Source organism: Notechis scutatus, chromosome Z (genome assembly GCF_049901735.1).
Source record: "Notechis scutatus isolate UNSWTSFEM ecotype Mainland chromosome Z, rNotScu1.2, whole genome shotgun sequence".
Taxonomy (NCBI): Eukaryota; Metazoa; Chordata; class Lepidosauria; order Squamata; family Elapidae; genus Notechis; species Notechis scutatus.
The window spans coordinates 33044348-33060282 of NC_142025.1; the positions used below are offsets into that span (position 1 = coordinate 33044348).

The following is a 15935-nucleotide window of genomic DNA, read 5'->3' on the forward strand; positions in this document are numbered from 1 at the left end:
ATCTTTCCCAACATCAGGGTCTTTTCCAATGGCTTATTGGCGAAAATATTTGTGGCATTAGTCCTTCCAAACAGCCAAGGTTGATCTCCTTTAGGATTGTTTGATTTGCAGTCCCAAGGAGACTGAAGAGTCATCTTCACCACAATTAGAAAGCATTAATTCTTCAGGAAAACCATAACTTCGACTATATGAACATCAATTAGATGGCCGTAAAATTTAATTAAAAACCTCCATATTTGGGGCATGAACACAAACTATAAACCACATATTCTGCCTTTAGATCCCATATGAAAAGGAAATAATGGTAATAGTGGCAGCTAATTTTAATACAAAAATTTTCACCTATCTGAGGATCAGTTAGACAAAACAGTTTGATCCAGTGTAATAAGAATTGTTAGACGAAGAATTGTTAGAGTTTTGGAAACTGCTGCTTTCAACTAGCATATATATTTTAAAATAAGTTACAGAGTTGTCTTTGAGATATTTCATAACATTAGGCCCTAATTTTCACACTTGTTCCAAAGTAATCTCGGGTATATTAACTGGAAAATAACCTAATGAGTAAAAAGAGTCAATAGTACTGTGATTATGCAAAACAAAATGGTACACACCAAAATTGCTATGTCTCCAAAAATAATAGGCTGCTTAAAGCTGAAATGAGAATAGCAAAAGAGAAAAACCCTGTTGGGGGCAATATGCTGACTAAGCTGCTTAGGACTGAGAAGCACTATGAAGCAGTACATAAGTCTAAGTGCAATTGCTATTATACAAAGCCATAGGTTTCTAATTTTTGGCTTGGTATGAAATAAAAGCCTAGCGACTGGGACTTGAAATATTAAATGAATCCCGCTGATGTGCAAGTTTCTTAAATTCACTAGCAATGAGCATGTTAACTAATGATTTATAATGCTTTATTGCTTTTATTGTTTGTATTACCATTTCATCTTGACTTTATATATTACCTGTTATTCTGTTAGGGACTTAAACTGAAAACAATTAGCTTAAAAGACTAAATGAATTCAATCTCATTAGCAACCTAGAAATTACACAACTCATGTAAAAAATTATCACATCTGTTACATCTATTACACAATATATTTATACTAAGCCACTGGACAAACTGGCTATTTAATAAATACTCATCACTTTCAGAAGAAAAAGCAGGATGTAATAATCTAAAGCAATAGAATAGGGACAAATGTGCAGACTAGAGATTCTCAGTTGTCCAGGTGCATCCAAAGAAATGTCTGGCTGTCTGCAAGGAATATAAATCTTTCCATCCTCCACCATCCAGTCAGAGCTGAAAAAGCTTAAATGAGTGAAAAAGTAAAAAAGTCCATTTGCCTTCTGAAAAAGCACTTTGGGACAACAGGGACAAATGTGCTTGCTTTACAAAATGCATCATTTTTAAATTTTAGTTAACTTGGTTATTTAAAAAAAAAACCAATACAAAGTATGTTTTAAGATTTTAAGCCAGCTACTTGCAACATTTTAAAAAATGGTTAAAAGTTAATATAGAAAAAAAAAGAGAAATAAGTATGTTTTCAAATTATTTAATGCCCTTTTATCAATTATCTTTTTTCTAGTTTCCCTTTTCTATTATGTTTCCCTCTCCCGAAACCATGCTGGAGATTAGCATGCAAATGCAGTAATATTTGCTATGGTAAATTGCAAGAAGGAAGAATAGGGTTATTCCTTCTTCTCACCAAGGAGATAGAAATGAGATTCTTCCTCTCCTTCCAATTAGCTTGTTCATTCTTATCAGACTCTTGTTTTTCTTCCTCTTGAGTTTCTGAGTGCTCATTTTCCTTTGGTAACAAATAGCAGTATTCCAAATATCTCTGGCCTCCTTTTAAATCTAAAACCTATAAATGGAATAAAACAAAATTATAAAAGATAATTTTTCAGCACTGCAAATCTGATTATCACTAATACTTGAAAATTAAAAGTATAATGTGCAGTCTCCTTTAAGCAATAGTTTACTAATTCTACTGACCATCCCTAACATTTTGGTTAGAAAATTAAAAAGTGTTTTATTTAATAATGTTCTTTATATAAAAGGACCCAGACATCTCATATATTTATGGTGAGTAATCTAAACTTTAAAAAGCCTTTTGCCAGAGAGATTTTCACATATCTAGGTCAGAACTTAACACTTTTTTCATGCTCTTTGCACTAATTAATTTGTTGACTCCATAATTAAGAAAACTTAAGGAAAAGTATAGCCCCTGACATCTGTTAAGATGTTAGAATGGCTTCTTTGTCTATAGGTATTCAATAGACTTAATATGGCTCTTCACCTACAAGAGATATCCATGGTATGATACCCTACAGCTATTGTGGGCTTTTAAAGCCCTAAAGAATAATCAATTGGGCCACAATAAGAGAAAGTTTTCTTCTAGGTATGCAGAAGTTCTGATTTCCCTGTGCTGTCCAATTAGGGATACGTATCAGAATTCCTTTAAGCTGCAGCTACCAAATCATGGAGTGAGCTTATAGAGCTTCAAAAGAACAATGTGACAAAACTTGGTTCCCTTTTGCAGGAGAAATAAAACTATTATTTTTATATTGTTAGGATTTCCTATGACTTTTTAACATGTTTAGTTTGGAAGGTAGGAATATTTAAAATTAACCAATCAGAAAATATAATTGAATTGCTTTTATGTATGTTTTTTGATAAGAATCTGTATGATCGAACAGAATGTTAGAAGCTATGTCTCAAATAAGCAATGAAGATTTTCTATCCCTTTTTCATCAGTCCAGTTTAAATTCTCATGAAAAGTTGGTAGATGGAAAAATTACCCATCTCTTTAAAAATTACTCATCTCTTGTACCACTTGAAAGATTGCTATAGATTAAAGTGGAGAAACTTGTTTTACAGCTTACTGTAGAAGCAAATGGGGCCAAGTAAATACTTGTTCAAATGTCATTACATCAGGTAAAAATGTTTTTAAAAATAGTGTACAATTTACATAAAATCTTTATAATTTAAAATCTACATTAATACTTTATACTAAATCTACATTAATACTTTATACTAAATCTGATTTCTTGGAAAGTTCCTATAATATACAATTTTTTTAAAAAAAACTTTGGAAATTGGATTTTCTTTATTATACTTGAAGTATAATATGTGTCAAGATGTTTAAATGGGATGGAACAGTACAATGTAAAAGCAATGTCTTAGGGGACTTTTGCATGACTATTTTCTTGGTAAGAATTACAATAGCTAGCCTAATGTATAATTCAGTATAAATTCAGAACAGAACATAAATGATAAATCTATTACTGATGAAAATGGTTTTAGGTTTACAGGACAACTCAATAGAAAGAAAAATAAAAATTCAAAGCTCATGTAGAATGGTCAAATATTTGTACAAAATTACTATACTGTACATTTAAATTTAAATATACATTTAAATATAAAAGATTACAACAGATACCAACCTAGAGATATGACAGACACTCAATTTTGCACTAATGGATGACTGAAATTACACTGAAAATACTTTTTTCCCCATTAATAAACAGCCTTTTATATTGTAAAGATTACTTTTTGAAACCTTACTAAATAAAGCATGCCCCTTTGTGCAGAAAAGCTTCATATTCTATTTTAATATAATACAATATAATATAATAATATAATATAATAATTATAATATAATAAATATAATACATTATATATATGTGTATATATATGTGTATGTATATATATATATATGTGTGTGTGTGTGTGTGTATATTTATGGTTCAGCTTCGTATTTCACGCCATTTAGTTTGCTTAGTTGCAGCACAGCAGCAGATCTCATCTGCCATCATCAGGCTTGTATTAGGTCCGTCTGTGAGTCATGACTCACAGACGGACACAATACAGAAGCCTGATGATGGCAGATGAGATTCTGCTGAAACGTTGCTACAACTTTAAAAGCACAACTATAATGACGTGGAAAATACCCAACAAAGCTGAAGGCCATACATGTAAGTACCCGCGAAAACTTCAGAAAACATATATATACATATACATATACATATACATATACATATACATATACATACAAACATACAAACATACATACATACATACATACATACATACATACATACATACATACATACATATATATATATATATATATATATATATATATATATATATATATATAGTAAGTTCTTTGCAGGATCATGTAACATGATTAACTTGCAGCTATATTTAAATATATAGTAATGTCTATAGTAATGTCTGCAAACATCCTGAATTCTTTTATCAAGAAATTAAATAGAACTAAATAATAGGGGCAAATAATAGCCAGATTTTGTGTTTATTGACATGTTGATTCAAACTTCTGATGGTGCATTCATCACTATTCTTGATAACTTTGCCTCAAGATTGAAATAAGCTGACATTGCAACCTTTTTATCTACTCTTTCCTACTGTAGGTCTAGACAAAACCAAAACTTAGAATCACACACACATAAAATCGTTAATATTACACATCAGATAGACTTGCGTGTTACAAGAGTGGGTTTCTTTATAGAAATCTTTCAGACCTAGCAACTATACAGCTTTTTTTAAAGCCCATTTTAATATTCTATCCCAGGCATCTTTAATAGTGGATTTCACAAAATCACGTTTAGCAAGATAAATTGTCTCTGTGGCTAGAGTGAATCTCAAATCTTAGTGTACTAAACCTTCAATGAGATCTTACACCATAATATATCTGTGTACCAATTTCAATCAGAAATCAAATTTTAATTTTTTTATCACCATAATCCTGGTATTCTAAACATACCAAATTCTTATCAGCACCTACTGCTCTAAGAAGATTTAAGATGTCGTAATCTTGGAACAATATCACATTCTTTCGTCTTTATTTTTATCTAATTTGTTTTGTTCTATTTTGTCTACTGTTTATTTCTGTAAATTTTAACTGCCAGGTCTATATAGAGATTTGTTCATTTTATTGTGTTTTTATTGTTACAGCTATTTCACTTATCATTGACCATAGATAAATACAATTTCAAAATAGCAGGGAAGGTAGGAGGTCATTTTTTCTGGGGGAAAATGCATCAGTAAAGAGACTGACTGTTTCCCATGTTACTTGTTAACTTGGAAAAATAAGCATGTGTAAGAATGTGCCCCTAACTTGAAAAGGCAATACTTGGCATTTCACATGTCCTTGAAATGCATTGTTCTGGCATCTATTGGTTTATAGTGTAGAATAGCAAAACCTGGCCCAATTTAAAAGATGGTCCATATTCTGCACAAGTTCTTATTTTTAAATATCAGTCTCTCTCAATTCCAAACATGATTTCATTATTATTTATTCCATATAGTATGTTTCCATTGGAAATAAATTTCTTAACTGTGGTAGAATTTATTTCTGCAAACTTATAAAGGATTTGTTTGACTCTAAAATAGGTAAACCTGGATTCATGTTTTCTCTAAAACAAAAGGAATGCAGGGAAAAGGAAGTAAAGATGCCCCTTTGACAGCAGGTTTCAGCACAGAGATACTTGAATGTAACATCCAAAGTCACATCTAACCATTTTGGCATCACTGATATATTTCAGGCAAATAATAAGTTGCCACACCACTTTATCACAAGCACATTATAAATTAAAGAATTTCTTCAAGACCTAATCCTGAATACAGCCCAAATACATGTCAGCGAAGGAAGAACAGCTTCTGAACATGTACAGACTAGCCTTAACAAATAAAGGAGTAGAGTAAGTTGCTTCATCTCCAAGCCTTCAAGACAGGATAAATTTTCAAATTTCATAATCAACAGGTTGCTTGTCATTCTCAAGTTGCCTGGAGGTAACAGGAAACCTGAAAGCTGGGGAAGGCTGGACTAGGAAGAGCAAGTAGAACTGCCTCCCACACTTCTTGCAAAAAGAAAAAGAACTACAGCATATAACAGTTAGCTACCTAGGAATTCTTATACTATCTTTTGTTCCAGACTGTAAAAAGGTACTGAAGTATTTAATCCTATCAAGTCCTGATAAAGCCTGGAGACCATTTCAAGGAATACAACCTTCAAGATGAACTGCATCCCAACCTTAGCAAGGACACTTCAGCCGGGTCCCAAGAAAAAGTTAAATGTTGCTGACCACTTCCTGTTTCTGCCACTGAATTGATTTATGTCCTTACTTTCATTTATTTCCTTGGATCCATGTATGTTTGTCTCCTTTTTCACACAAAAACCACTTGCTTTGCAGCAAGACACAATCACATTTAATGGAAACCTAAATATTAGTCCAAAGAACAGGACAGCATTGCTGTAAAATGAATATATAAATAACCACCCTGAACCTGGATTGTTTGTATCTGACACTGGTCTTTCTACTTTCAAAAAGTGGAAATCACTGTCTCTTTAAATTTGAACTATTTCCCCTGCATATGTAAAATGAAAGAAAGAAAAGCTTCTATTTCCTGTAATCATATGCTATCTATTTACTTACCCTGTTCTACATTAAAATTAATAGTTTTCTTAACAATAAAAAACCAACACAAAGCATGCAAGTATTTGCAGTCCAAAATTCTAAATCATTCTTCAGTTGGAACTCCTGGCAGAAAACTGTTTCTTGGGAAACAAGTAATTTCTCAAACAGAATTGGATTTAGAGACAAAGGGTAACCATGTCCTTTGCTAGTTTTCGGGGTACTCTGTTAGGTTTGGGGAAAAAGTCATGTTGACAAGGGATTAGGAAACCTCCATGACCTGCATAACACTCTGGTTTTTATTACATTTCCATCCCGTGAAAATATGATTGTCATTTAGAAGAGGGGCTAGTAAAACCTGGTAAACCAGACCTGATTAAGAGCGGTGCTTTTCAAGCTTGTAATACACCAGTGATTAGCACTGATTATGTTTCCTAGTTTGGGTAACGAAACGTCTGCCAGAAAACAGGCAAACTCACGAGAGCACCAAGGACCCCCGCATTTCAACTCTAAGCTACAAATATTCTCCTTTATTGGTTTAATACCTGCGTTGCGCTCTATTTCTCCAATTTCTTCCTACTTCAAGTGGTTTGGCTAGAAGCGCTCATCCGCCCTTGATTTACCTTCGGATTGAAGCCTAGCTTTTTCTCTCCAGGGTCAGACGAGGCGACTTCTGCTTCCAGGGTCTCTTGGGGCGGTTGCAGCCACCGGCTTTGCCCCTGGGCTGCCAAGAAGAGCTCGCGTGCCTCCCGACAGTACCCATTCCCACGGTTTGCCGCGTCTGAGGTGGGGGACGCCGGAGCCTTGTCCTCCTCCTGCGCAAGCCGAGGAACCACTCGCGTGGCGGGAAAGCTTCGCGTCCCCAGCGCTTGCACATCGCGGAGCCGGAGGCATTGCTCCAGCAGTTTCGAGTCTTCCTCGTGAGAGAAGAACGGCATCCCCGAAGGAAGCTTTCCCCGGAATGCCAGAAGGGCGAGGCTAAGCGGGAGAGTGTCTTGCAGCCAATCTTCTTCTGAAGTGTGGCGTCAACTCCCACTCGGGATTTTCATCCCGCTTTCCTGCACCCGGTTTGGGACCGGAATGGGGCGTGAGTGCGGAAGCTGTCCAAGGGGAAAGCAACTCGGAGCGCGGCTGTCGCAGCTGTCGTGTCCTCCCTTTCTACCGTTTTTTGCCTGTCTCTACTTCTGTGGCCGCCGCGAAGGTCTTCCATGGGGCGGAGAAGTGTCCGGGAGGCGGAAGCTCCCAACTTGTTCTTCGTGGCGGTTTCGCCACAACCATCCTCAGCCTGGACTTTTTCGCCATTAGAATTAGATGGGGAGGGGAAGCAAGAAGACGAAGGTCGGAGACCAACGCGCATGTAAAGGGGAGTCAAAAGGATTGGGGGCAGACGGTGATGGAATAGAAAGGCTCATCAGGCTTGCTAACTTGTTTCCCTTCAGACGTGTGTTAGATTTCCTTGTTTCCGAACGCCACAATTCCTACTAACTCAAATGGTTTTCCGTTTCTAGAAGAGGGCTATGCTGTGCTTGCCAGCACTGTATTTGCAGTCTTCGAAGCCGTTTTCGGATTTTAAGGGGTGGGGACGGGAGCGCTGAATGCCAAATTAGTGCCTTTGCTACTGAAAAGACCCTTTAAAGCCCAAATGGAGGAAAAGACTAAACATTTCAATCCCACCCAATCCAGTGATGTCATAACGATGACAGTGTATGACAGGCTCCTCTTATGCATCTCTTCTCTGGAATCTAGATACATGCAGATGATTTGTTACACACCATCAAAATTTAGATAAGCTAAGCTGTACAGCATTGTGCATCTTGTGAAATTTGAATGTAGTATAAAGCAATTGACACAATGTGTGATGGCTCCTGTGAATACAATTTCATTCAGCCTGTTTACTACAAACAAGAAAGAACTCTATGGATATGTGCCCTATTAGGAAATATTGGGGAAATCTTCAAAAAGTGGGCTAAGAATTTAGGTTATAGTATACAGATGAATCAATATGTGGTTAAATGGATTAAACTTTTCATTCTATTATTTTAAAAAGATTTTTTTTAAATAAAATGAGGTATCCTTGGTGTGTAAATATTAAAACCAGAAACTTTCCTTTAAAGATTGATAAACAGAAAAAAGCCATAAAACATTATTTCAGTATATGATTACTGTGGCAAGAAGGAAAAAAATGGTCAGCATCCTCGTAGTGGAATGGCAGGTAAAATTGTAAAGAGAGCTCTGACATCATTCCTGGGATTGGTTTGTTTGACCCATTCTCTCAGCTTAGAAGTCACAGCCTTGATTATTTCTACCTTTATGTGGATCACTTTGGCCTTTACTTTCCACATTCTCTCCACTTCTTCTTTCAGGCCCTGATACTTTTCTAGTTGCTCATAATTCCCAAAGTCACTTGACACTGCTATATCTATCATAACTGCTGCCTTCTGATCTTTGTCTATTATCATGATATCTGGCCAGTACCTGCCTGTCTGTCTGGATCTGGAAGTCCCAAAGCATCATAGTCCTCTTATTTTCCAAACCATTCTGTGGATCAAGGCTTAGGAGGATCTAGCCCACATTCTGTAAAGATATTGTGCACAATGCCAGCTACTTAGTTGTGCTATTCAGAGTATGCTGGTCTTGCTTGCATCTTACACTCTGCCACCCTATGTTGGACTGTCTTTGAGACCTCTCTGTATAGTCTGCACCTTGTGTCCTGTCTAGTGTGGTAGACCCACTTCTGTGGATCCAGTGCTTAATGCCTGTTCTTGGGCTGTTACAATCATTGCCTTGGTGCTGTCTTTTAGTCCAGCCATTTCCAGGCACTGGTAGGATTTCCCAATGCCTGCTACCTCAGCTAACTATTAATCCCAGGTAGGGATTTATCCTGCCATGGCATTTCCATTGCTTGACCTTTCTTCCACATCTTCTGCTGCTTCAAGCATTCTCTCAGCAGATTGTCTTTAAGAGCTGTCTGACTAATGTACTCGTAGATGCTCTGGGTTTTATCCATGACCAGTTACAGGTACCTTTTTATCCTAACAGTTACTTGGAACCATGATGAGAAGGCAAAGAAGACAGCAATATCCAAGTAGATCCTGAAGAGCCAGCTCAATGGAAAGAAGAAGATCCATGCCATCAACATGGATGCACGGCCAGTCATCAGATACCCTGCCAACATAGTGAACTGGACAAAGAAGGACATGGAAACTCTGGCTTTGACATTCACCAGATCCCAACAATCATCCTTCCATCTGGTATACAGTCTCTTGGACTTCGAGTGGAAATCTTTGCATATAGTGAGGAGCTTCTGAGTATTCACGTTGGGAGCTTACATGTCCATGTGACCCACTGGTAATTCCATCCCATTAGTCTTAACTTTTCATCTCTTGATTACCATCTGACTATACTTCTCTAGTTGAATGACATCCTGATGTTCCCACTATAGATCCATGTCAAATGGGTCAGCAAGTTGAGTTCTTGTTCATTCTTTGCATACAATTTGCTGTCATCCATGATTGATGTTAGTCCAGTCTTGAACTTGTATCCATTTCCAGTGTTTGTGACTGGGTTTAAGCATATGTAGAAAACAATGGGAACAGTGCGTCCCCTTGGTTTATTCCACACATATTATATGCCACATAGAATCATAAATTTGGAAGGGACCTCAGAAGTCTTCTACTCCAAGCTCCTGTTCAAGACAGGAGCCTTATGCCATCTCAATTAAATAGTATGTTTGATCAATCAAATCCAGTGTATTTTTGAAAATCTCCCATGATGGAGCACCCACAATGTGATGGTCACTTGTGTGAATTATCTTGATTCAGCTTCTAGTTTGTCTTCCACAGTACATTGAGTTCCTGAGACAAGTTTTTACTGTATTGTTAACTTGGTATAGTGCCAGGCATTCATAGATCATGTGTGTGTGGCATTGAATCACAGGCTTCTCCTGTAGTCAATCCAAGTTGTGCTCAGATTGGTTTGTCTAGATTTTGATTCTTGGGTGACTTCTCTATTTATGAGCAACTGGTATTTTGAGCTGCTTTAATATTGGTCCAAAAGCCTTTTTGAACTGTGCTTGTATACTGGCCCAGATGGTCCTGTAGCTGTCTGCTACTATGATGGTGACTGATTCTGGGAGATTGCTATGGTCTGTTCTTAGATCTTGCAGCCATTTTGCACTGCTGTTATAGGTCTTCTCTTTCTGCCATATGTCCTTCCAGTATTGTTCAATTTCTGCTGTACTTTGGCTGTACTGTTACTATGTTATTGTACTACAATTTTGAGTATACCTCGGATGGTTCTTTGGGGAACAAGGCTTTTATTTTCTTGGCCCCTGCTTCTCTAGTGTATTTCCTTAGCCTGGTACCCAGTGCCTTTGTTTAGCAGTCTCGAAGGCTTCAGATGGAGTTAGACCCTTGGATTTTTTCAGAGTGACGTCTTATCCCCAATCTCTTCACTCCTTTCTATAATTCCACCAATTGACTAACCTCTCTATGACTTAGATCTGTATCTCCAGGATTACAGCAGCTCTGGCATACATAATTGATCTGAGTTATCTTGGTAGTACAGATTATTGAGGGGGCTATTGGCATCTTTTAACATATTATCTGATATTACTTCTCTACCAAGCCTTGGTAATTGGTCTTGAGGGTTGATTATAGCTAGTTTACCACGGTTTTATGCTTCATATCAGCAACTGTGCTCTGTAGCTGGAGAGGGTTATAATGGCCCATCCTCAGGTGTTGCTGCACATCTAATTGTTCTTTCAGGTTTTCTTGAGTATGGGATGTAATCTGTAGTTGGTTCTTCTCCAGTTGTGATGGCAGCTTTCTGTTCACTGTGTTGAAGCATTGGATAACTAGTTGTTTCTCAGTTAATGAGGTTGCAGATATTCTGTCTCACCATAATTCTTCCATTTGCTCCGTATATCCCCTCTCATGTCTCATTGTATGTCACCTGTATGTAATGGGATAGAATGTACAATAATATCATTTTATCCATTCTAGGTTGTTTTGTCTCATTTATGAAAGGTTTGTTCAAATAGCCCACATATAATCAGATTCTCTTGATTCCTCAACGTTTGACACAGATTGATTTGGGTGATGTCTCAGCCGGCATGACCGTCCTAGTTTATGTCACTCTCATATTTTGAGGCAGGTGAGTGAAGCTGAACATCTATATCTATAGATATAGATAGATAAAATTAGATAGATAGATAGATAGATAGATAGATAGATAGATAGATAGATAGATAGATAGATAGATAGACAGACAGACAGACAGACAGACAGACAGACAGACAGACAAACTGTGTGTGGGGGATGTGTGAAATGTAGTTTTCTCTATAGATAATTGCATACCTGCAGTCTGCAGAGAAAAAGATTAAAAAAAACTATGGACATAATACTTTAAAAAGAGCAATTTTCACAGCCTCCTAATGCAAATGACTTTCAGTCTAAAAATTGATAGCAGGAAATTTGAGAGGAAAAAGGCAGGAGATATAAAAGGAAAGGCAGATGGAGGAAAATATGTAGGCCCCTCAATAATAACTATGTGGCCTTATTTCTAACATGGAATTGTTAGTTGTGAAATCCTTCCAGGGATGATTATTTCCCAGGAGGCATTTCTAAAAATTATGATTGCTTCATACTGTTGGAGAAGTTTGGAATAAAAAGACAGCAGGAAAAAATTAAAAGGTTGCCTTCAGAGAAGCAGGGAGTGGGATGTGGCTTAAAGAGCATTTAGCAGCTTTTTGATTCTATGTTTTGGAATATGAGAACAGAAAGATAAATAGCAGACATCCATGGATAGTTTGGAAGGCAAGGATGAGAAATTATGCAGGAGGAAATAAAATTCTGGTATTAATTAAAAGTCATTCTGAGCTTCTGAATAATAAATAATCTCTTCTTAAACAAATCACTGCGATGTAAGTACCTATGTTTACTAAATTATGAGCTTACCTGTGGGGCCCTTGTTGCATGCAGTCAGCATTCTTAAATGTAGAACTTTCACTGTTTAGCCGGTTACAAAAATATGAAAACGTATTAAGTATTTTTTTAAAGAATATGTGAACCTTTTAAATAGTTGGTACAGCAAGAAGTCTAGCAGTTTCTAGAAAACTGTTTGTACATACCATGTTGTAGCTCCCAGATATAAGCAAAGGAAGTATAATTTTCAGATTTGGAGGGGAGGAATGGATGAAGATATATATTATCAATAAAGGAGAAAATAAAGACATATGTTTAATGACAGTCAGCAAAAGACTGGCTGATAGGTAAGCACATAAGATGTTTTGCCAGAGACAAACTACTCAAATAGAGAATGCACTAAAGCAATATATTGGCAGAAAATAATTTGTGGTGAAGAGGTGTTTTACTTAAATATTTAGTGTAACAAATCAATACTTGCAGAAGTATAATACTGCCAAAAATATTTTGCATCTCACTTCCCATTTCAGTTTGTCCCAAAATAAATGTTAATAGACAACAATGGTGCCTGAAATCTGCAATCTAGACAATCTACAACCATTTGGCGCATTCTTTGTCAATATTTATTACCCAAAGAGATAAATAAAATGAGCAATGAAAAAAACAAACAAACACCCAGAGCAGAAGTGATTCCAACTTCCTGCTGGCTTCCATATTGTCTTTGCTTGTAGGAAGCTGGCAGGGAGCATTAGAAATCATGTTTATGAGATCATAACTGTCCGTGGCAGCCTTGCAGGAGCCACAAATTTGTGGATACAACTGGTTTGAAATTTCAATTCCACAGGAATGATGGGTCATAATTTTGTACACATTCTTTAAGTTAGTGTAATTGAGATACTTTAATTCAAACATGTTGCTCCATAGTGCAAAATTTTGGCTAATTGAAAATAACGAACAGATAGGAAAGTGTTAGTAGTATTTGGCATTTACTAGTATATAGATTTTGATTTTGGTAGGCAATAAATAAGATTAATTCTAAGCCAAACTGTAATGCAATGCAATTTATTTACATATGCTTTTTAGTAAAATCTTAGAGTATATCGTAGTAGAATATAAACTTTATTGATTTAGTCATTTGACTGTATCAAAGTATAAAATGAATACAAATATACAAATAGATGCAAACAATAGAATACATTCATAATAAGAATAACTACATTTAACCCCAATCTGATCTAAATATACTTTAAAATGACCTTTATTATAAAAATTGTGATCTTCCTAGTGATATGCAGTTTCATTTCCTGCGCAAAGTAAGAAATATCTCCTGGGTGCTCTAGTATTTTTTTAATTTTTAAAGAAGAATCTAAATAAGCAGCTTTTTCTAAAGAGTACAGTTTGCAATCAAAAAGAGTATGCCCAAAGTCTTCAACAGCTGATGTTCCACAAATGCAGTTTTCTCTTCAATTGGAACTTGGTCGTATCTTACCATGGAGTTTAGCTGTTTGAAAAGAACTCCACGAAGAATTTGTGGAGTTCTTTTCAAACAACTAAACTCCATGGTAAGATGGAGATATTGAAGATATTGAGATATTGAAGCATATAAGTTGTTAAATATTTTCCTAAATGGGAGGATAATTTGTGTTGTAAGACTTGTAAACTTAACATATTTAAGTGCTGCAATATTATCTTGGGCAGCCACATCAATAACTTCTTTGTTTCAAAGTTTTCTTGGCCATCAGATCTGATTGGAAAGGAAATTGCTAGCTCTTATAAGAATTTCCTAATTCATCTACTTTTAGCATGATCCACATACCTCCATTGATCGGGAACAGGGTAATAACAGCATCTTATATTAAATAGTTTAATTAATAACCATCTTGAGATTCACTGAGACCAACAGAAAAGTTTATCATTTAGATAATGAAATGTCAGAATATTGATTAGCCATGATTTGTTTAATCATGATTTTGGATAAAAATGACTAAAGATTTATATATTTCATTAAACCATAAGGGTTGCTTTAACTTAGCTTGTGTTATACAAGTCATTATGGTTTATGACTTTATAAGTCACTTTGGTTAGCAAATTGTGTGGAAGGCAGTTTTGATTTATTGAGTAAACCATGATTGCATTGTAATACATGTGAAGCGGATCAGTTATACATAATGATTCATACACCACAATGACTGAGTTTGCAGTTAGCTAACATGAAGAAATCACATTATGAACCAGCAACTTATGGGAAAATTGTCAGCTCTGTATGTTCATTAAATTTTACATAATTATGAAACCATAATGGCAGATGTTTCATCGGTTACTTTATATTGCCTTGAGCAAGAAGAAAAGTGGGTTAGGTGAAGAGAAAAACTTAAAAAAATAATTGCTTACTGGAGTCATTATGGTTTATGTTAAAAAGAAACAAACCACATTAAAACTTAGCATGATTTGTGATTTCTTAATTAATCACTTTTATGATTGTGTAAAAAAGAAAGACTATAATATTCTATATTTCTTAAGCAAAATTATTAAATATTACACAAGGATAGGAAAATTTCATTAAGTATATTAATAAATGCTTTTAGGAAATTGTATAGCTAAACTAACACTTGGTTTTCTATTCAGCTGAGCTAACTAAAATGATTTCTTCCAGAAAGGCTTCTTAGGGAACAACCTTTCTGAAAAACAGAAAGAGGATAATATGGCAAGCTTTGTGTAAAAGCTAATGACCTAATTCCATTTTATTGTAATCCGATTTGACGTATGAAAGTTCTCTTTATTGTTAGAATCCTTTGGGCTCCTGAACTGCATTTTTGACAATCTCTTTTTATAGGATTTATTCAAAAGCTTTTAGCAGCCACACCATATTTGGGATGCCAAAAAGGAAAAAGTGTTTGGAATCAAGTCAGAATTTACTCTCTGGTATCTTCATGGCTGTTAGATTATAATATATTAAATCAAAGTAGATAACGAGTAGGTCTAACAGATTGGGACTACAAAAACCTGGCAAAAAGTTAACGGCTAAGAAGATATCTTTATTTCTTTTCTGTATCATCCAGATTTCTTCAGCCCAGATATAGCATGCTTGCTATATTAAGAGTTGATTCATCTCTATTAAATAATATCAATACTTCAAGCTGGGTGTTTTAATCTATAAAGCACTGTATGCCTACAGTGTGTTCCTTTATTATGTTTTTTGAGAATTGATCAAGATTTAAGCAATACAGCAAAGTCAAGGACTTTAATGGAATATGTGGATGACTTTGGGAATGAGGGAAAGAGATACTATCTAATAAATGATCAGATAAGAAAGAGAGCATCCTGCTGTCGCTTAACAGTCAAAGAAAGAATCTTAGTGCTGCTGGGAAATTTGTACCTTCAGACTTGCAAGATTTTGTTAATATAGCTTTGCAAAACAAAATAGATTTAGCTCATCAAATTATATTTCCTGTCTGCTTTACCTGGGAGTGCTAACAAAAATTGCAGTATAAATGTTGGATTGTTTATATCTTGTAGGGTAAGGGCAGGCAATCTAATACTCTTAAGATGTTTTCAATTATAATTCTCATA

General features: G+C 35.6%; 1 protein-coding gene across 1 annotated transcript in view; it reads right to left on the reverse strand.

Annotated features, from left to right (window-relative positions):
- Window positions 1–8900, reverse strand: part of NFE2L3 (NFE2 like bZIP transcription factor 3) — a 12168-nt gene extending 3268 nt beyond the window's left edge. The window contains exons 1-4 of the mRNA XM_026673615.2: window positions 8748–8900; window positions 7065–7466; window positions 1712–1865; window positions 514–596 (exon numbers count right to left, since the gene is read on the reverse strand). Of these exons, the coding sequence (XP_026529400.2) occupies window positions 514–596; window positions 1712–1865; window positions 7065–7466; window positions 8748–8900 (792 nt within the window). The remainder of the gene's footprint in view (window positions 1–513; window positions 597–1711; window positions 1866–7064; window positions 7467–8747) is intronic.
- Between the last annotated feature and the right edge of the window lie 7035 nt (window positions 8901–15935).